The 20,754-nt window shown below is 41.5% G+C and overlaps 2 protein-coding genes across 16 annotated transcripts in view; one reads left to right on the forward strand and one right to left on the reverse strand.

The window, feature by feature from the left end:
• LOC6525256 overlaps positions 1–20,754 on the forward strand; it is a 113,751-nt gene that overhangs the window by 17,966 nt on the left and 75,031 nt on the right. The gene's annotated exons all lie outside the window — the stretch shown is intronic.
• Positions 3,802–20,754, reverse strand: part of LOC6525254 (eye-specific diacylglycerol kinase) — a 109,796-nt gene continuing 92,843 nt past the window's right edge. For 3 of the 15 annotated variants that reach the window (XM_039377487.2, XM_039377483.2, XM_039377422.2), the window contains 14 exons: positions 14,705–14,843; positions 13,266–13,469; positions 12,355–12,499; positions 10,480–10,879; positions 10,230–10,410; positions 9,137–9,561; positions 8,781–9,074; positions 8,496–8,722; positions 8,185–8,406; positions 7,042–7,093; positions 6,578–6,631; positions 6,187–6,250; positions 5,912–6,069; positions 3,802–5,725 (listed from right to left, as the gene is read on the reverse strand). In XM_039377487.2, coding sequence (XP_039233421.1) covers positions 5,518–5,725; positions 5,912–6,069; positions 6,187–6,250; positions 6,578–6,631; positions 7,042–7,093; positions 8,185–8,406; positions 8,496–8,722; positions 8,781–9,074; positions 9,137–9,561; positions 10,230–10,410; positions 10,480–10,879; positions 12,355–12,499; positions 13,266–13,469; positions 14,705–14,843 — 2,773 coding nt within the window. In that variant the 3' untranslated portion in view covers positions 3,802–5,517. Of the gene's footprint in view, positions 5,726–5,911; positions 6,070–6,186; positions 6,251–6,577; positions 6,632–7,041; positions 7,454–7,521; positions 8,407–8,495; positions 8,723–8,780; positions 9,075–9,136; positions 9,562–10,229; positions 10,411–10,479; positions 10,880–12,354; positions 12,500–13,265; positions 13,470–14,704; positions 14,847–15,182; positions 16,034–20,754 lie in introns of those variants that run through there. The other 12 variants (XM_039377489.2, XM_015190703.3, XM_039377446.2 and 9 more) reach the window with 10 other exon arrangements.

The following is a 20,754-nucleotide window of genomic DNA, read 5'->3' on the forward strand; positions in this document are numbered from 1 at the left end:
TGCAATCGCAATCGCAACCGCTCCGCCGCCGGTCATCGCCGCTTTCTAAACGCTCTCCGCTCTCCGCTCATCGCTGAACGCTCTTGGTGGAGCGGCAGTGCTACAGTGGGCTGATTCACTGGTTTATATGGCTAAAAATGAGAACCATTTCTTTGGGGCCAGCTAACAAACCTGTAGAAAAAATCTCTTTAAAAAAACTCCCAACCACTCGTAGGAATGAACATAATCGCTAACATAACAATCACAACATAACAAGCTAACAATCGAAATCACATGTTACTATAGCCAATTTTTTATTAGAAATAAAGAAAATGTTATTTAAGAAAATTTTAAATAAAAAAGATTTAATGACTTTATATAAAAGTTGCAGTCCATTGAACAAGCTTGCTGTTAAATCTTAAGCTTGTTTGAGCTTCGCTTACGATGACTTCAAAGTTGTGGAATGCAGTCAATAAATTTGCATCTTTCAAACTTACCCGATGACTTATTTCCATTTCCGACTATATATGCTGGTTACAAAATTCTAATAACGTATTTAGCTTCTTGCTAATTTATGACTCAACCGAATCCAACATTCATTTGCAGTTAAGACGGCCCAAAAGTATGTCATAGTTGTATTGTAAGCCCGCCCGAAAGGAAAAGTCAGTGGGTATTGAGTTTGAAATACCAAAAAAAATTTTATTTTCTCTTAGGAGAGAGTCAGAAACTTCATATTATAAGCAATTTTGTGGATGATTTCGATCGTTTGTCCAATATTTTTGGGATTCGCTAGCGTAAAGTGTAATTCATTTTTACAATTCTTTGAAAGTTTGCACTTGGGATCTAAACAGAACTCATAGATGAGCTTTGGGGTTCGTTATTGCGGGTCCGAAAATTACAATTTTGGTTGACAGCTTAACAGGATAGACTATGGCTTAAAGAAACGATGCGATGCGATGAGTCTATATAACTATTGTACATCTATTTAATATTCGTATGTGTGCGTGTGTGTGTGTGTGTGTGTGTGTTGTGTGTATCTGTGTGTGGTCTGTTTGGGTATCTAAGTATATAATATACGAATGCTGCATAGCCAATCCAGATGCTAAACGTTCTCGACTTTCCCACACAATTGCCTCAAGCGAATACAGTTTTTTTTTTTGTCGGTATTTCTCTTCCGATGTAGCTCGAAAAATTAATATTAAATTTTTAATTATTATCCCAGAAATTGGAGATTCTCTTATTTCATGATGGTTTTTTTTCCCTTTTTTTTTTTTTGATTTTCCTTTAGGTTTGCTAAATGCTATTTCAATTTCTCTTTTCGTTTGTCTTAAGTAAAATTGAATCAAATTCCTCAGTGCTTGCAGTGCATATCGTACTTAGTAATTCATGTTGTCTATGCTTAGTGACTAATCCAAAAAAAGTAGATATATATATATTTAATAGGCATATATAGTACATACAGTAATCAGTAATTGGGAGGGGGGGGTTATCATTAGTGTGTGTGGGACTTTCTTACAGCTATAAATATAGTTTATAGGATCTGTGAGTGGTTGTAATTCGGTATAATATGTACACTTTACATTTAAGCAGTTTAGAACTCTTCGATAGAAATACTTTCAGACTTGCGTAAGTTAATAATTAAATGTATATATAGTGTATATCCAGGTGGAAGTGGGAATCCAAAGTCGTTGTCTGTCCAAAGTTTTGGTTTTGGGCGAGAATCGAAATAAAGCGCGGGAGTTTGGAATCGGTAGAAAATTGGATTGAATTTCGTGTATTTACAGGGGGTGGTTGGTGTAAATAAATAGATTACTTGTACACATATATATATTCCGCTTTATTACGTTATCAATATATGTATATATAGTATGCTTACTATCGTACAGTTAGGCATTGTTTTAGGTATATCGTTCCTCCATCCATTTCTGTATCTTGACCTTTACAATTTTGGTTGCCTTACTTGCTAGGATTTCATAAGACTTGCGTTTCATTTTTCCATATTTTGTTCAAAAGTTGCACTTAAACAATTCGAAAAAAATATATACTATATATGTATGTCTATATATATGTATTTATATATACTCGCATATATATATAGCATCTATGTTGTTCCTATGTACACATCATGCAGTAATTGTTTCCATTTAGTGTTATCCTGTCGCTTTTTCTGTTTCTCTGTCAGTGTGTTTGTGTTTGTGTGTGTCAATGTGTGTTTGTGTATTATTGTGTTTTTCAGTGTCTTGTGGATATCCAACTTCTACAAAATGCACGAAAATATATCCATAGTTTTGGCTTGGACCCGGTTGTTCTCCGAACAGCTGTGACACTTGGCTAGCCATTTTCTTGCATTTTAGCCCACGTCAGTATTTATTCCCTACTAATTCATCATCATCATTAACTTTCACCATTTAGCATTTAGTCCGTCTAGATCGATAGATAGCACTCTCCTCGGTGACACTAAACTTATTCCGCCTTCCCGCGTAAATCCTTCAACTACAATTTCACTTTGAAGCCATTTTTTTTTTTTTTTGTATATATAGCAAATTGCGAAAACTAACCAAATTGTTTCGAAGTTTTGTTTTTTACTTTGAATTTCTTATTGATTATCGGGTTTTCAGTGTTTCGTTTCTTAAGTTTCGGTTCATAGTGAATGGTTTAGGGGGGATAGCAAACGCTTTATCGGCCTTCTGCTCGGCTCATTTGCTATAAAATCTCTAGATTGTCAATTGCTAAATATTCCTTACTCAATTCTGCTCTACTGCATATGGATTTCCAGCTGCGATCGCCATTGCGGCGGGTGTTTAAGAATATACAAATTATGAAAAGTTAAAATAAAATTAAATAATAAATAAATGAAAGTTACTGAACAAACAATTCAGATATTTCTTTTAACTTCTTTAAAATACAGACAATACAGATAGTTTCTTATAACTCCTTTAAAATACTACAGATATATTTTAAAAATTAAAGAAGCTATTTAAATGTTAAGTAAAATTATCAAATGCATAAAGGTTTGTACTCTTAATAATCAGCAAATATAAAAGCATAACTAATTTAAATTTTCAATTTAATTTTGATATAAGCAACCGCATGATATTTTGACCGCAGCTGAAGAATTCATTAGTTGCCGCAGGCGGTGTGGATTGGTGTTACGATTTTGGATTCCGGTTGCCCAATGGGTGGCACGTCTTATGGGGCGTAAAGGCAGCATGCCCGAGATCCCGCAATGCCCGAATCGAAAATCGTGGTTTGCGACACTTCGACACCAACTGCGACAGTCTACGATGTGTGTGTGTGTGTTTGGGGAGTGTCCACTGTAGTTAACAGTAATTTTTGCTAGTGTGTGCAATCCAAAACATGATTACCCACGCCGGAAGCGCGCCTCCGTGACCGGAAGTGGCTCAGGGGGCGGGTTGGGTGGAATGCAGGCGATGGCCCCCCGGATGGATCCAAACCGACTACGAAGATCCGAAAGCCAGAGCCATGGTTTTCCAGGAACTGAGCCGCAATTGCGATTGGACGGGCGGGGAGGGGGGACAGGGCTGCATTCGGCCCAAACTCGTAAAGGTGATCGATACTTAATCGCTCCTGGGTGCCTTATTAATCGATAGTGAGATTTATCATTCATCGTTTTATCGCTATAATCGTTAGGTTTAGCTAAGCCGTAAAAATGTGTGTTTTAAGTTAATCGCGGTAAACGTAATTGACTCGACGCTGTGATTAAAATTTCTTCAAAATTTGGAATCTAAGCAAAAAAAAAAAAAAAAATTGATAAATGAATAGAAAAAATAGAATATCCCTCTACTGTACATAGCATACATATATGGTTTGATTAACGGCTATATAATATTGTAGTATTCCATTATTCCATAGTTACTCATTATCTGATAAAATATATGCATGCGCTTACACTAGGTGTGTTTCGTATTACGTACGCCACAAGTGCTCGTGTTCATTGTTCCATTGTTGCTTTGTGTTACAGGGGTTTAAAGTTTAAAGTTACGGAGTTCGGAATATAGTATATAGTATATAGTATATAGGATAGTTAAGATAGTCTTTGTGGCTGCCTTGCCCCGTCTTAAAATCTATTGTTTTTTGTTTTTTCCTTTTTTTCCGGGGCAGGTTACCTTGTTTTTTTGGGGGGTGGACGCCATTGATCGGCCCAAGTCTTTCGGTTTGAAACGCTGAGGGTTTGTTTGCTTTGGGGTGAAGGTCAAGTGGGTGGTATATCTATGGGGGGTTGTGCATTCTAGTCTGTGCATCGGGACTGAGTGTGTGTGTGTGTGTGTCTGCGTGTTTGTGTGTGTGTGTGCCTCTGTCTGAGCGAGAGAGCTATAGCCGCTTAGGGTCTAGTGCGTCTCTCTTCTAATCGTGCTGCTGCTCTGCCGTTTTCATTCATTGTTTTTCTTTAGACAAGAGTATTCAAGTTTTCACTTAGCCTAGTTTGAATTCCAAAAGAAGTACATTTAATTAAATATATATATAATATAGACTACATATTTGCTTAGTGTGTCTCTCTGTGTGTGTGTGTGTTTTTGCTTGTTGGTTTTTTTTGTCCTTTTTTTTAACGTTTTTGCTTCAGTTTGTATTTCAGCAAATGCCCTTTGCTAATCTCAATTTCTATTTGCTCTCGTTCTCGCTCTCTAGTCCAATACGTTAATTAATTTAGATATCACAATATAATCATTTATCGTTAATCAATCGGTAAGAGAAACAAATGAATTTCGAATTTCCGTTTGCATTCACTGCATTAAATATATATATATATTTTCTTTTTTGTTCGTTCCATCGAAAGGTAATTAAAAATTGAAATTTCGGACAAATGTTGCCTATCGCTTTGCTAGCTTTTCATTACAATAAATTAATGTATTCCATACCATTCTATTCTGATCTCTCCAACTTACGCGCTAAATGTGTTGAGTGTTTTGCTGCCTGCCTGTGTATGTATTTTCTTTGCTTAGTTTTAAATTAGATTTTTCTCTCGTACATGCTAACACAAAAAAAAAAATTGGTTGCCAAAAAAAAAAGCCATTATCATTATGCATTAATATTATTTCGTAGGGTGAATGCTTCCGCTGGATGCTCCACTTAGATCCGTGTCTGCTTCTCCAGATGCATAAAACGCTCTTGACCTAAGCGGCAACGCGTTTGAGTTTTGTGGAATGTTCATTTGATTTCGATTTGAAACGAATTCGATTTCGTTCGATTCGGTTATTTACAAGACATTATCCATTTTGGTAGTTATCCATTTGGTAGTAGTACCATTTTGGTAGTAGTAGTAGTAGTAGTAGTAGTAGTAGTTTTGTTTTTTCATTTTGTTTGGTTGGCATAGAAAGGAGAAATTTGCAATGTTAAAATTACGTTCTTGTTTTTGTGATTACTGATTTACTGATATTCTGGTACTGTGATTATCGTTTTTTTTTTGTTTTTTTTTTTCATTTAAATGTCTGATGCTGTAAGCTTGTCTAGCGATTGCTCTACTTGGAGGGGGGTGCTCTACTTTCTGGCGGCGATTCTGATGGTCGTATCGATTCTCGTCTAGTCGTCGAGCCAGCCGTCGACGGGCTGTGTCCCCTGCTTACTTTCCAAATAGGTGGCTATCTCGTTGGCGTTCTTGTTGAAGGCCACCATCATGGGCGTATTTCCGCCGGAGTCTAGGGTGTCCAAATGGGCGCCGGCGGCAACCAGCATCACGCAGATGTCGCGGCGATTCTGCTCGGCGGCAATGTGAAGCGCCGTCTGTCCACTGAAAGAAATAGGAGGCACCAAAAAAAAAGGGGGTTCTTAAAAGGTCGTAATGGGGTTGCAACTTCGAGAGAACTATCAACTTGAATTTGTATTGATAAACTGGCAAGAGCCTATTAACTTAAATTTTCAATAAATAGTAGTAGTAATCTGGTTACAAGTGAGAAGGACAACTTGAAGGACTTACAGCTCCTTGTCGGCCATGTTGATGAGGCGTCGTGTGGCGCTCGCGATGATATATTTGACAATGTCCCTGTGGTTGTATTTGCAGGCGAAGTGCAACGCCGTCTGTCCGTTCTTGTTCACTGACTGTAGTGAGTATCCTTGTTCATGTAGTGCACGTAACTGGAAGAAACGGTTGCAAGGTGGCAAGTGTTATAAAACCACTAATCGAGTTATTCAGCTAATAATAATAATAATAGTTATCTATGTAATTATATTTTCTTGAAAGAGTTAAGCTACCATATTGAGATCGCCGCTCTGGGCTGCTAGTAGTATGGCATCGGAAGTTTGCTCCAGTATAGGGCTATTATTTAAACGTTTTGTGCGTGTTTGTGTATGTGTGTGTGTGTGTGTGTGAGAGAGAGAGAGAGAGCGTTTTGGCATGTGTGTTGGTGTGTTTGTGTGTGCATGGAAAAGTAGAGAAAACAAAAAGAAAATTCAAGCATCAGTTTGGTTTAAGATATATTCGATCGATTCAAATGTCGATGATACGAGATATAAAGACGGAAAGAAGGACAGACAAAGATATATATATATATAGAGAGAGAGAGAGAGACAAAGACAGACAGAGATAGCCATAACAGACAGAGTCTAGTAAGTAAAGAAAGAGACGGATAGTTATACGGAATACCTGAATCCACAACCAAAAACATCTTCGTTGAAACTGAATAAACGATCTTTGTTGCTGCATGCAAAAGTTATACCACATTATAAAGAAATTATGATAATTATAAAATTATTTCAATTAAACTAAAGAAGAACAGGGTAAGATGCTCAGGATACAGAGAGAGAGAGAGAGAGAGAGAGAGAGGGCAAGTGTGTGAAAGATGGAGGATAAACCGTGGACCATGAATAAAGCGTGTGAAAGAGAGAGAGAGAGCAAGCAAGCGAAAACGTATTGCCAAACGAGCAAGACAGCTGCGAAAAAAGCCAATTGGCGGAGGAAAACAAATAGAGAGAGAGAGAGATCGCTCCATGTGAACAAAATTTTGAATTACTAGTGCCGTCTCGCTCGGTTCGGCCACAGCTATTGGTCTCTTTTCTTCGCATGGAGTCTGAATGAAATGCTGAACGAATTGGGGGACGCTTTTTTACCTCTTCCACTTCATCACTTTTATGGGCTTGGAGCCAATTTGCAAATCCTCATCTTTGTGTGTTTTAGAGTATGTTTCAATTTGTAGTGTGTTTTATATATATAGATGTATTTGTGTGTGTGTGTGTATTTGGTGTGTAAATTCGAAAAGAGATTCACAAATTGTTAGTAAGCAATTAAAGTAAGTGGATCACAACTAAAGTAACTATAAATCAAGTACACAACAAGTCCAAACTACCAGAGCACAATTTGCATGGCATCAAACCTACCCGCATATATTTTCAGTGTTTTTTTCGGTATTTTTGTATTATTTGTTTGGTTGGTTGGTTGGTTGGTTAGTTGCTAGTTTGGTTGTTTGGTTGTTTGGGATGGATGGGATCGTAACGAATACGGTTTGGTCCTTGCTACGGTTAACTGTTGATGTAAGCCGGGATTATATACCAGATAGTTCCAGGAGTGCTCGTATTTAATGCTCTACTCACATGCGATCGTGGCAAGGACTAAGCTGTATTCGGCTCCTCGCAATTTAAGACTTGGACTTTTAGCGGATGTGGGTGTGTGTTTATGTGGTTGTACGTGGCATTCAATGCGTACAGTTGCGGTCAAAATAATAGCACAAAACCACTCTTTATAGTTTTTTAATTTTTTAAATTCCAATCAATTTTCAGGTGTGTATTTATAATTTTGCAAAAAATGTTGTATATAAATTTGTAATAATAATAAGTGCATTATTTAAACCGCATCTGCATGGCATAGCGTATTTGTGTTAGTGACTAAACATGCAAGACATAATTAACAATAAACAAAATGCAATGCAACGAACAAAAAGGTGGCCCGACTGCAACTGGCACCCCTCCACTCCGCTCCCCCACGCATTTGGATTGGGATTGTTCTGTGGCTGTTCAGTGGGTTAATGGGGGGGTGGGGGGAAGGGGCAGGGTTTTGGGTGGTGGTTTCCAAGACCGAAGGTAATCAGATCTCGACGCGACGTTTGCGGAAGTGGAGGTGAAGGAACATGCGCCTATCTTGGTACGGCAGCTGCTCGGCCACCTGCTGCTGGTAGAGCGTTAGGCGCTCCTGGAGCGGCAGCTCGTCCGCGGAACGTCCCGCCCCCGGTGGCCAGCAGCCAGCTAACAGGATCCTACCGGTGCTGCCCGGGCCGCGGCCCTGGGCCTGATCCATTTGCCGCCTCTCGTTCTGTGCCTGCCGCTGCGAGAAGGCCGCAAAGGAGCGCTCCTGGTCGGGCGTCTGCGGCATGGTGGCCGCCTCGTGGTCCAGGATGTACAGCTCATCGATGGCGATGTCGCAGATGTAGTGCAGATGCTCCTGGGCACGATCGATCCGGAAGTAGTGCTCAGCGGTGCAGGCTAATGAAAGGGAGCCAATTGAAAAAAACATATTAAAGGATTATGGTTTTCTAGGTTCGGAAAGTAGGGGATTCTTAAATAGGTCTTACAGTCGATGAAGCACCAATCCTGCGAGACCTTTGGATAGGATATGGATTCCTCGAACTTGGTGTTGAGCATGTTGCGCACATGCTCCAGATCGCACTGCGATTCGATTTCGATTTGGCCCAGCTTATTGGCCAACTTGCGGAGCATCTCCTTGTCATAGTGGTATTGCTCGTACTGTTGCATGGTCACGCGCAAGATGTGCAACTGCATCTTCTCCAGCGGATTCACTCTGCAATCAAATGTAATTTGATGGCCAGTTCTTTGTAAATAATGCTCACACAACTCACTGAACATCGCCGCGTCCGTGCTTCCTTTTGGACAGCATCAGTGCCTTGTTGAGCAGCTCGATCTCGATGACCGATGGCTTAACGCGGCATGCCTCTCCATCCACCTGCATGGGAATGGTCCTCTTGGTGATGATCCTAGCCTTGCGGCACTGGCAAATGCAGGTGCCATGCATGCCAGCCTGCAGCATGGGCAGCTGGTAGGTGGTCAGCCCGACCACCTCCATCAGTCCGTCATCGATCGATGGCTTGGAGGCGCCAAAGGAGTCGTTCCACGGATGGGTGCCACCGCCATAGCTGCAAGCATAATGTCCAAGCTGTAAATGTGCCACTGAAAATGTATTAACATTGCCACCCACCTGGGAATGTTGAGGAAGAGGACGGCATGGCAGCCGGCGTCGCGCAGTTTACCGGTAAAATCCTGGCCATCGCACTCGAGCGTCACCCATTGGGAGAGGTTGCGGTACTGGCGCAGGATCAGATCCTTGCCGCCCATCTGGCCGTAGTACATCTTGTTGCGCAGGCGCGAATTGAAGCGCTCCGGATGCGCTTCGCGTGCCTCGTGAAATTCCAGGGCGATGTGCGCGTCCACGCCGAACGAGAAATAGTTGTTGATGACGTTCAGTGGGACATTGGGCTTGCTGCGATCGACATGATCATCGGTGACGTCATCGTTGGGCGTGACCTTCACCCGCCAGCGATCCATTAGCACGCACTGCGACATCCCAATTTCGCGCAATATCTTCCCAATCGGTTCGTCCGTGTAGCCCTGAAAGAAAATAGACTTTAAAATTATTGAGGCTTTTAAGTGTAATGATTCAAAGCAATATTAGGTCTAGATTACCGTAACTACAAATGAATTCGAGTTAATCAACTAATGCCATCAAATTTTCTACAATTGCTGAAAAGCTTTTACTAGTATTACTTATAGAGTCAAGCGTTTCTACTTAAAGATTTGGTAAGCATGTGTGATTTTTACACAATACTATTTGAATACAAGATTACTACTTTTATCATAGATATATGCTTATACTTACTGTTGCACATGGCATATTAATCAGTATTGTTTTTATAGAACACAGATGGTTCTAACAATTTACTTTTCAATCTTCTAAGTATTAGTTTGTGAAAAGGTCCACTTTATTTTGATTTTTTTTTGGTTACTTTACTTAGACTTTACTTTATTAAGGCTGGACTTGCGGACTCAAGAATTGAAGCTTTCAGTAGTTGTTGTGGCCAACGAGGCGTATGCGTATTTTTTGCAATTCGAAATAATATTGCTCATACGCATGGTTGGCAGAACCGAAATTGTAAATTTATAACTAACTAGTTTCTTAAGAGTTAAACTTAAAATTAAATTGTTACTACTTTTTGTGCTGAAGTATCTATTTAATTCGAAAAGTGGTAACAAACGCAAGGCGTATGGCTTTTGGATTATAGAAAATTACTCACCCCTCCCCAACCGAGAGCGCGAGCGAGATCATTTCCGGTGCCCAGGGGCAGGACACCGACAGCCGGAGCTGGCTGGAGCGGCGGTTGGATTTGATCCAGGACGGATAGGACCCAGCCGACGGTGCCGTCGCCTCCGCACGCCAGGACCCGCAGATTGGGCGCCTTACGGAACATGTCCAGGCTGCAAGCATAAAGAATATAATAAAATATATAAGATATATCAACTATATAATTATACAAAAATACTCACCCCATTTTGGGGCCACCCTGCGTAAGATCGAAGACCTGGCGCGGATTGAGCAGATGCTGGAACTTTCCCAGCAGCTTGTGGCCCTGATTGCCGCCCGATTTGGGATTAATAAACACAATGACCGGGATTACCTCCGGCGATGGAATGGGCTTCACAATAAACGCTCGCGGCTCCTTCTTCTCCTCCTTGCCCTTCTGCCGCCGCTGCGTTTGCTTCTTGCTCTTGCCACCACCTCCACCGCCTCCGGCACCACCAGCACCACCAGCACCACCAGCACCACCACCTCCTGATCCCGATGCGGCATTGTTCTTATTGCTCACGCGTATCGACGACTTGAAGTTGCCCTTGGTCGGCAGCTTCACAATCCACGACGGCGGCACAATGATGGGCGCATAGTTGCCTGCACGGGATAAACAGAGGGCGAAAAAAACACGGTGTGAGTAAGGGCTTTACACTGGCAAAAAAGTGGTATAGGTTCCCCTCTTTATTTCCATGAATATTTGTGGAATAAACACGACTTACTTACGCTCCTTTTAACCCAGTTTGCACATAGTAGATAACCAGGTTTTCGGCTGCCTTTATGGCTGGCAAGGCCAATTGTGTGCGTAGTGTGTTTTAGAAGTCAGGCGACTAAATTTAATTTGCCACCTTCGAGGGGCAAAATCAGATGGGAGAAATTGAAGCCCCAACATAACCGGCATACCAAAGAGCAATTATGAGTGCCGCAAGTTGGCCAAAGGCAGCTCAAAAGGATGCGAGTCGCCCAGTTCAGTCAGACAAAGGAGCTCAAACCCAAGGGGCGTCACCCCCTCGTAATTCTATTTCGTAGTGTCTTGTGTCCTCATCTCCGGTCTGCGTCCTCCGTCCTCCGTCTATGTCTATGTCTATGTCTATGTCCTGTCTATGTCCTTTTCTTTGGGGCGTATAATGGTATACGTAATGGTGTCTGTGGCAGGGAGAGTGTGTTAACAAGATGCTCATTGAGACACTTTACAAAAACGTGAACAGGAAGCGGTTAACTTGCCCCAGCTGCCACACTGCCTCACAGCCATCATTGTCATAGTTGCACACAGTTGTCAGAGGAGAGGAATTTCTATCTCACTTTGTATTTTTGTATTTTATTTTTTTTTGTACAAAAACATCAGTGGGAGCTGAGGTGGCACGGTTAGCACGTTGCAGCAATGACATTAATTGAAAATAGCTTAGCTCTCTGGATATTGGAGGCTCTTTGTGGCATAAGATGTTGCAAAACGCAATTCTTTTTATCAATTGCAAAATAAACGTTGCCCAACCGGAACTTAAGGTACAGATTCCAGTTCGCTTGAGATTTCGCTTCTTCTAAGTAGCTAAAGATTTGATTAATGTATCCCATTCATTAATCGCACTTTCAGCTGCATTTGAAATAGCATTTTACTTGAGCGTTCTCTTTAAATTATTATTTTAATGCTTCTGTCAACGAATTGTTTTCTAAACTAATTTGTATGGCCTCTACTTGTTGGAGAAAGTTCGCTCCGCTGATGGGTGATCCCAGTTGACTTTTTTCCCTGAAAAAACAAAGTATTTGCACAGAACGCAAAAAAAAAAAAAGGTGACCCTTGAGGGGTTCCTGAAACTATGCCACAAATTGTGTACCCATCCAAGCAAACAGATGGGAAACGAATGGAAAATGAAAGGACATGGAAAGGAAGAACCTCAAGAGGTCTAAAGGGTTCAGTTTTAATGCACAAATCTTAATTAAGTTAACGGACCGCAATTTATTTGCATGCACGTCACGTAATTAATCAAGAAAAAAAGGGCAGGGGCTGCGGAAAAGGGGTTAATGGAGGTAATATGGGTAATGGTGGGTATGGTGGTAATAGGGGACAGACGACTCACCCAGACGACATTCCTCGCCGATTTTGGCCTGGTTAAAACAGGCCTCCTTGTTGTGGTAGATCTCGTGGCACCACGCACAGGCCAAAGCCACAATCTCCTTCGACCCAAATAGCTTGCTTTGCACCGCCTGCTTCATAGGAAAGAACTAAAGGGATAAGTGCATAACACGTAATGATATTATAATGTCCTAGTTCCAGAATCACTCTATATATATTTGTTTTTGTCACACAGAAGACGAACAAACTGATGTCGCTAAGGAATTCAAAACTTAATGCAATCAATTGCGTTAACCAAACTCACTTAAAAAAAAAAAACTGAATGTAACATTAATTGAAAAGTATATTTTTGAAATAAGCATGCATACCAACAAAAGCGAACAATTCAAAGTGTGAAATCGTTTTCTATATACCCGTTACTCGTAATATCTAATTAATATCTATCCGGTTTTTTTTGTGTCAAAAAATGATCAAATCAATTTGTCAGTTACACAATGTTATACTTCGTATAAATTGTATTTATTATTATTTTTATTTATTATTATTAAAAAGGAGTAATGGGTATCGGTGTTTTCTAATCGAGGCAATCCTTTTACTTTATTATTTTTTATTTAGAATCTCTCTTGATTGATTGATTATACTGTAAAGTGTGAACTTTCTCTTGATTTCTGGAATGTATATGCAATAACTATTCTATGCTTGAATTAAATAAGCTCCGTTCTTGGAATTTAGCCAGAAAAAACCTCATAGAGAAACGGAGCTGCTATGCATTTGCTATACGTATCTGATTTTGTAATGTATTTTGTATTTTGTAAATTGTATTGAGAACTCAACGATTTAAGTACGAAAGAGAAGAGTTAAGGAAAAGAACACACATAGTAACTGGGTGTAGTGGGTGTGTGGTGGCCAACCTACCTTGCCGCACTGCTTGCACTTGCCCTTCTCCAGCTTGCGGTGCACCCAGTGGTGGTGGGTGGTGGTCTGCTCCCGGTACTGCCGGATGCCCACATCCCGGTAGGTGGGTTTGCAGGCCAGGGTGCTCTTCTCGTTCACGAACGGAATGCAGTTGTGGTGCGCAACCAGTTGGCAGGCGGAGCACTTCATCCGCTGTCCGCTTTTCTGAAAGAGCACAGAAACGCAGCGATAAAGGATAAGCTGTTGTGGTGGCTGGACACTGTGGTTTCGCTTTTCGCTTTTCGGCTACCTATCACCTGCAATTGAAACTGAAACTCCCTTACAGGTACATGTAAATGATGGGAAGCGGCCCTTTGTAGTCGCAATATGTAATTAAATTCGCGGCATTTCGTCTATTGTTTGCGCTAATTAGCAAACTCCCACATTTCAACAAAACCGCGTTCAAATGACGACGGTGCTGCAATTGCGGCCAACGTTCTCGAAAATGCAAACTTCGACAATTAATTGCTGAGGTTGCTGCGGTTTGGCAGGTGAAAACGGATGCCCGCCAAAGGATGCGGTGCCTCAGGTGTCTGAAAGTTGTGTTATCCTTGCGCAAAACTAAAGAAAAACCTTGTGCTAGTTGGCTTCACTTTTGCCGAAACTGCATCTGCATCTGTAGCTGTGTATGTATCTGTATCTGCATCTGTAGCTGTGTCTGTATCTGGATCTGTATCGGTATCTGTAGCTGTAGCTGTATCTGTATCTGTATCTGTATCTTTTTCTGTTTTTGTTCAATTGTTTTTGTTTTAACTTTAAGTAAGATACGCTTGAGCTGGCCAATTTCGCAGATTCGCAAGCGAACGAAGATTAAACTGGCAATTAAAGATGCATTTTAATGGCTCTCTGCCATATATTTCTACATACTTATTTTCTGCTAGCCCGATCTCGACTTTTTACCTTAGCCCACCTTAATTTATGGCTGCAAATAGATTGAGATAAGACAGGACTTGCCACAGCAGCAGTAGTGGCAAGTAGGACTGCCTGCCCCATGTGACTTAACATATATTCCTCGGCTTTTTCCCTTCCCTTCCCCAACCTCTCACTTGACAATGAGCCTGATAAAGTACATATTCTGTTGCTTTTGGCTGCTCGCTGCCCCAAAGTGATGACACGCCCATCGTTCTTATCCAAAAAAAAACAAAAAAAAAACCAAAAAGAGAAGAGAAGCGAAGAGTAGGGAAGAAACCCTAGAATTTTTTCGCCTTTATTGCGTGAATGTTGGACAGACACGCAATAAATAAATTACGCTCACATGTCTGTAAGCTGCCCTTCGCTTCGAGCTCTTCTTTTGTGTTAATTGAATTGAAGGAATGCTTTTTGGGTTTTGGGGGGCGAAAGGAGATTTCAATTGGCATTTGCCATTGCCGGGGACGGGGACGGGGACATCATTCACTTACAATGCACTCCTCATTCAGGCAGCACAGATCGCCGGAGGCGGAGGTGGGCTTCCAGTAGTGCTCGCCCTGCACGGCATTCTCCGTCCAGTCGGGCACAATCCGTATCGGTCTCCGGGAGTTGCTGGCCGAAGCGGTACGCCTGCTTGGGAGGGGGATAGTAATAAAATAGATTAAATACTATAATGATATGTATTACAAAGAGTTGTTATGCTATTGGCATCGATAAGCACTGGAAACGTGGCTATTTCATTTGGTGTGTGATGGCTTTCCTTCGGAAAACGCGAATTCTTCAGCATTTGCTATGCAGGCCACAGTTTGTGGTTTATGGCTTAAAGTATTCTTTAAAGCTAGAAGTTTTCCCCCCACCGTGATGGGGGATTCACATTAATTTGAAATGCTTTCCCCTTCTACTTTCTTTTTTTTTTTTTTGCAACTATAAGCGTGGGGGAATCCCCTGATGAATATTTCAGGGACTCACCTCTTCCGGCGCCACGCCCCCAAAGAGTCGAGCTTCCGCTGGCGGAAGGCCGACTTCCGTTGCATACCGATGGAGGAGCGGCGAAAGCGTCGCACTCCCCCCGCTCCCGCCGCCCCTCCGCCGGCTCCCACCACGCCCCCTGCCACACCGCCCCCAACGGAGCCGAAACTATCGCTGCGCTGCAGTCGACGTCGTGGCTGCGGCAGCGACGGCGACAGAGGCTGCGATGCGGTGGAGTTGCTGCCGTCGCTGTTGCTGCTACTGCTGCTGCTGCTACTGTGGCTGCTGCAGCAACTGCTGATGCTGCTCCTGTGCAGCGCATTTGCCTCATCCTCGTCATCGTCCACGTCCACGTCCACCTCGGTCTCGTACTCATCCTCCGTTTGGAACTCCTCGCGAACCGCGTGCAGCAATCGCTCCATTCCGAAAATTGCTGCAGGGGTGTTGTTGCTGCTGCTGTTGCTGTTGCAGTTGTTGCTGCAGTTGCTGTTGCAGTTGCTGCTGCAGTTGTTGCTGTAGTTGCTGCTGCTGTTGATTTTGTTGCAAATGTCGCAATTACAGTTGCAAGCTTGTGTGCACGCACTGTGGCTATAGTTGCAATCGCTGCTGTTGCCGCTAGTTTTATGCTGACTGCTGCTGCTGCAGCTGCAGTTGATATTGTTGCAGCTACTGCAGCTGCAGCTAGTACTAGTAACTATGTTGTTGTTGCTGCTCTCCTCGCTATAGCCGTCGATATTGGGGCAGATATTGCAATTGCAATTGCAGTTGGAATAGATGTTGCTGCTGCAAGTTGTCGCGTTGCTGTCGCTGGTTTCTGTGCTGATGTTGCTGCTGCTGCAGCTCAAGTTGTTGCAGTTATCAGTGTTGTTGCTGCTGCTGCAGCTCAAGTTGTTGCAGGTATCAGTGTTGTTGCTGCTGCTGCAGCTCAAGTTGTTGCAGGTATCAGTGTTGTTGCTGCTGCTGCAGCTCAAGTTGTTGCAGGTATCAGTGTGGTTGCTGCTGCTGTTGCTGTTGCTGTGGCTGCTGGCGTCACAGTTCAAATAAGATATGAACATGGTTTATACAATGACTTATTTTTTCCACATCCGTTCCCCTTTTTTCTTTCTATTTTCTTTTTTTTTGTCCACCTTGCTTTCTCGTTTTACATTTCACTTCACTTCATTACACACTCGCTGTAGTCTGTAGATTTTTTCGGTCTTTTTCTGTTGCTTATTTGCATTCAGCTCCCAATCTCGCCATTCCGATTCCGATGCGGATTTCGATTTTGGTGACTCTGCTTCTGTTTCTGTTGCTGATTCTGTTGCTTATTCTGAATCCGATTCTGAATCCGATGCGGTTTGTGCCTCCACTTCTGCTACTGTCCGTTTTCGTGTCTGCGGCTGTCATTATGGCGCAAAAAGATTGCCCGGAGATTCTGTTTTTGGGTTCGGCTTGTTATTATACGGTTTTATACACTATAACCCAGCAATTATTTGCGCTACTCTAAAAATTGGATGTATGGGATAGTATGGTATATTCAGGCACTTAACATTCTTTAGAAACGATACTGATATGCAGGCTAAACCGTTCTATATCTTCTACAGCTTCAGTGAGATATTTGTGATATTTAATATATTACTTTACAAAATTTCTAATTGAAAAATTGAAATAATAATTGAATAGATATATTCTTTACTTAATTTTAATAATTCAAAGAGTACAGAAAATTCGCCAGAGTTGTAGGTTAAAAAGAACTTCGACGTAAACCCTATTTGGATATGACACCGCCCCTCTCGCTCACTCCCCCCGCTTGCTGTCTCGCTCTGGCGCACAGCTAGTACTATTAGTATGCGTGTGTGCTTAATACATTTGTATACATTTTGTTTATGTGCATTGTAATTAAATTCTTATCAGATGGAAATACATACAGAAAAATGTGACTCGATTTTCTAGTCGTCTTTGTATTTTTATTTTTTTTTTGTTTTTTATTTTTTTCGTGACTGCGTACTAATCTCTTTTTCAGTGAGGGCGTTTTATTGGCCTGACAAATTGCTGGTTCGCAGATTTTCCATGTCAATTGTCAAAGTTTTCCACGGCTTTCCTTCTGCCTAATATCATTTTTATTTTCAGTTTTTTGCCGGCTCTCCTTTTGGCGCGTTTTATGCGCGAATTGTGCGCGTTTTGTGCGCGATTCGTGTGCGTTTTGTGTTCTGTTTCTGACGCGCTACTCAAATTTGGATCCACGCTTGATTTACCGTTAAATGTAGCGTATCCGTGTGTGCGAATTAGTGTGTGTGTGTGTGTAATACACCTACACTCACTTCAATTTCCAAAGCATTCTTACATGTTTTTGTGTTTAAATTTAAGAAAAAGGTTGAAACATATAAAGTTCCCTTTAATTACTGCAGCAACTAAATATTTGCAGTTCATTTAACTCTTTCAACAGCGTCAAGAATTTAGCAAAGAAAATGCTTCTAAGTAAGTGAAGAAAGGACAAGAAATTGTGTGGGGCTTTTTCAGAGTTGCAAAATTGAATTGCAAATCAATTTGCCGACTGCAGTCTTAATATATCACAATGGACGCTTTTCCTTGGGCAGAATTGCTCTGGGAAAAGTCCAAGGGGAAAATCGACTTGAAATGGAAATCAATGCTGAGATGGCTTTGTGCTAATAGTTCATCAAATAACTTGGCAAAATCATTGGGAATTCCATTCCATTTCGCCTGCGTTCCGAACTGTCCGTTCAAATATACCGAACTTTTCATATTAAATTCGATAACAAAATTGTGCAAATAAGTACACTTGCATTTTGTCGCCTTTATTAAAGGGTAATTAAACCATAGCTATTTATTTATATTCCAGTGCATGACAACTAATTATAAAATACTCGAATTAGTCAAAGCAGTCTTGAAAGTCGAAATACAATCATCTAACAACCCATTGACATGCTGGACATTCAAAGCAGTTAGCCCCCCGAAAAAGAGGCAATCATCCCCAATTAGAATCGTTTGATACCAAATATGAGTGACCACAGCAAAACTGAAAGCCCCAAAAAACACAGACAAACAGGCAAACCGAATAAAACGAATAAAACGAAGCCAAGCAAGACGTAACAAAACTTGAAACGCAATTTCAATTCAAATGTGATTAATTTCGATGTCGACTGCCTTTGAAGAGGTTTTGGACTTTGCGGCGTGGGAGGGAGGGTGGAAGCTTTCCACATTGGGTCTGTGTGTGGGTGGAAAAGCGGGGGAAAAACCGGTGGAAAGCGGGGGCAAGCGCTCGCCTAATGAAAGGCAAACTGTCGTCGGTGGTCCGGACTTGGTAATGGGATTGAGATTCCGGGTAGGAGACAGCTCCTCTGCCTCCATCTTGCCATCTTTTGCCATCTTTTGCAGTGTGGCGGCCCGTGGCCCCATTGACAAAATCGATAAAAACCTTGAAATATCTTTGCGTATTTCAATAATGACACTTTGCATTTGCCACCACCCGCGCCAACGAGCCATTTGACTTTGACATAATAAAATCGAAAATAAAAATGCACAAATAAATAAATATTCACAAGTGCTGCATGAGCAGCCAGTGAGCGTCATCAAAACCGCATAAAAAATATATATAGATATCTTTTTAACCCCTAAAAGGGAATTGTGGTCTCTCAGCTGGCCACTAATTATCGCCCACAACTGTGCGCCTTAAATGAATCCTGTACCGATCCTAGCCAAATATACATATATACATATGTATATGTATTTTGCGACTATAAATATCAGTGTTTTGATAAGAACTTTTGAAATATTGGTCCGAACATGGAATGGCATACCTCGTTGAGCTCGTAATTAAATTTCCTATCGAACTGTGTTTTCAGAAAAAAAATTATATTATTTTCACTTTTCTTCCAATTTTTGGTGATGATTTTTTGGCGAAAATCGCTTTTCTGTCATTTTGCGACTATAAATATCAGTATTTTGATCACAACTTTTGCAATATTGGTCCGATTATGGAATGGCATACCTCGTTGAGCTCGTAATTAAATTTCCAATCGAACTGTGTTTTCAGAAATTTTTTTTTCTTATTTTCACTTTTCTTCCGATTTTTGGTGATGATTTTTGGGCGAAAATCGCTTTTCTGTCATTTTGCGACTATAAATATCAGTATTTTGATCACAACTTTTGCAATATTGGTCCGAACATGGAATGGCATACCTCGTTGAGCTCGTAATTAAATTTTCCATCAAACTGTATTTTCAAAAACAAAATTATATGTTTTACACTGCTCTTCCCATTTTTGGTGATGATTTTTTGCTGAAAATCGCTTTTCTGTTGCATATATATAGATATTCTTTCATTCATCCATTCATTTGCACATTTAAGCCAATGAGAAATCCATTTGAGCTGGTCCAAATGAAAAATTATCTGCACGTCCTGGCCAACGTTTTCGTCCTGTTCTTTTGCTCCTTCATTTTGAGATTGCGATTAATGCCCTGGCATTGGAATTGAAAACGTGGCAGCAACTTTCGAGCATCTCTCCCTCCCAAAAAACTCAGATTGTAGCCCCCCGAAATGGGGTTTCTGGAGTGGCAGCTCCTGAGTTCCTGAGCTGCGAAATGGCAACAACTTGAGAAAAGGATTTAAAGCTAATGAATATTAACAATAGCCCGGCCACTTAGGGCTGCACTGCGAGAATCTGGCCAGTAGGCATTTGAAAATATGTACATAAAGAATACTACCCATTTTTAGGTCAGCAAAAATATGGAGTTTAACACTGCCTTTTGCCATTGAAGGTTTCCTAGCAGTCCGCTCGTTTTTATAGAGTATAATTTCAAACTGATCATAAATTTCTCCCCGTGTAACCGTCGTGGAAACGTAGTGCATCCGGCAAATGGTCAGAGATTGGGCTCCCAAAAGAGAAGGGGAAGTGGGGAGCAGGCCGAGGGGAACTAAACGAACGGGGGCTGCAAATGAAATGAATATTTCTTAATTGGCATTAAGCGTTTGGCCTGCCGGTGAGGTGTTTTGCCGCAGGCGAAGTGGGCGGGCCTTGGACTTGATAACAAGGCCAACACAAAAGGCAGGGACCTGCAAAACATTTCAATAAGCGTAGAGCAACAGGACCTGCAAAATATGCATGGCAACGGGGAGGGGGGAGGAGGAGGAGCAATCGCAGGACTACGGACAAATCTCTGGAGAAAACTTTGCAGACGGATACGGTTGCGAATGCATAGAGACCCTGATCCAGATGCTGATGTTCGCCCTGGCATTTCTATTCAGGCCCCAGGGCATTCAGTGTCTGTGTCAAAAAGTTTTGCCAACAATTAATAAACTTAAAGGGGAATCAAAGAATTTTACAACTCAGCAAAGGCTCTCAAGGAGCTATAGAAAATGGAACAAATTCTGCAAAAATATTACCGACAATTTGAGTGCCTTAATACCATACCAAGAAAATGGTAACTCTTTCTTATCAGGGCAAATGATTTAAGTGTATTTTTTTTTTTGTAGTGGAAAGTGCCTTGAACCGCCATATCTGGCTCATATCTCAACTGTTTATATTGTGTTGCCGTTTCGCAACTCTGTTGGCTAAAACTGGTAGCTATTTGCC

The sequence above is a fragment of the Drosophila yakuba genome, chromosome X (assembly GCF_016746365.2).
Source record: "Drosophila yakuba strain Tai18E2 chromosome X, Prin_Dyak_Tai18E2_2.1, whole genome shotgun sequence".
NCBI classification, from domain to species: domain Eukaryota; kingdom Metazoa; phylum Arthropoda; class Insecta; order Diptera; family Drosophilidae; genus Drosophila; species Drosophila yakuba.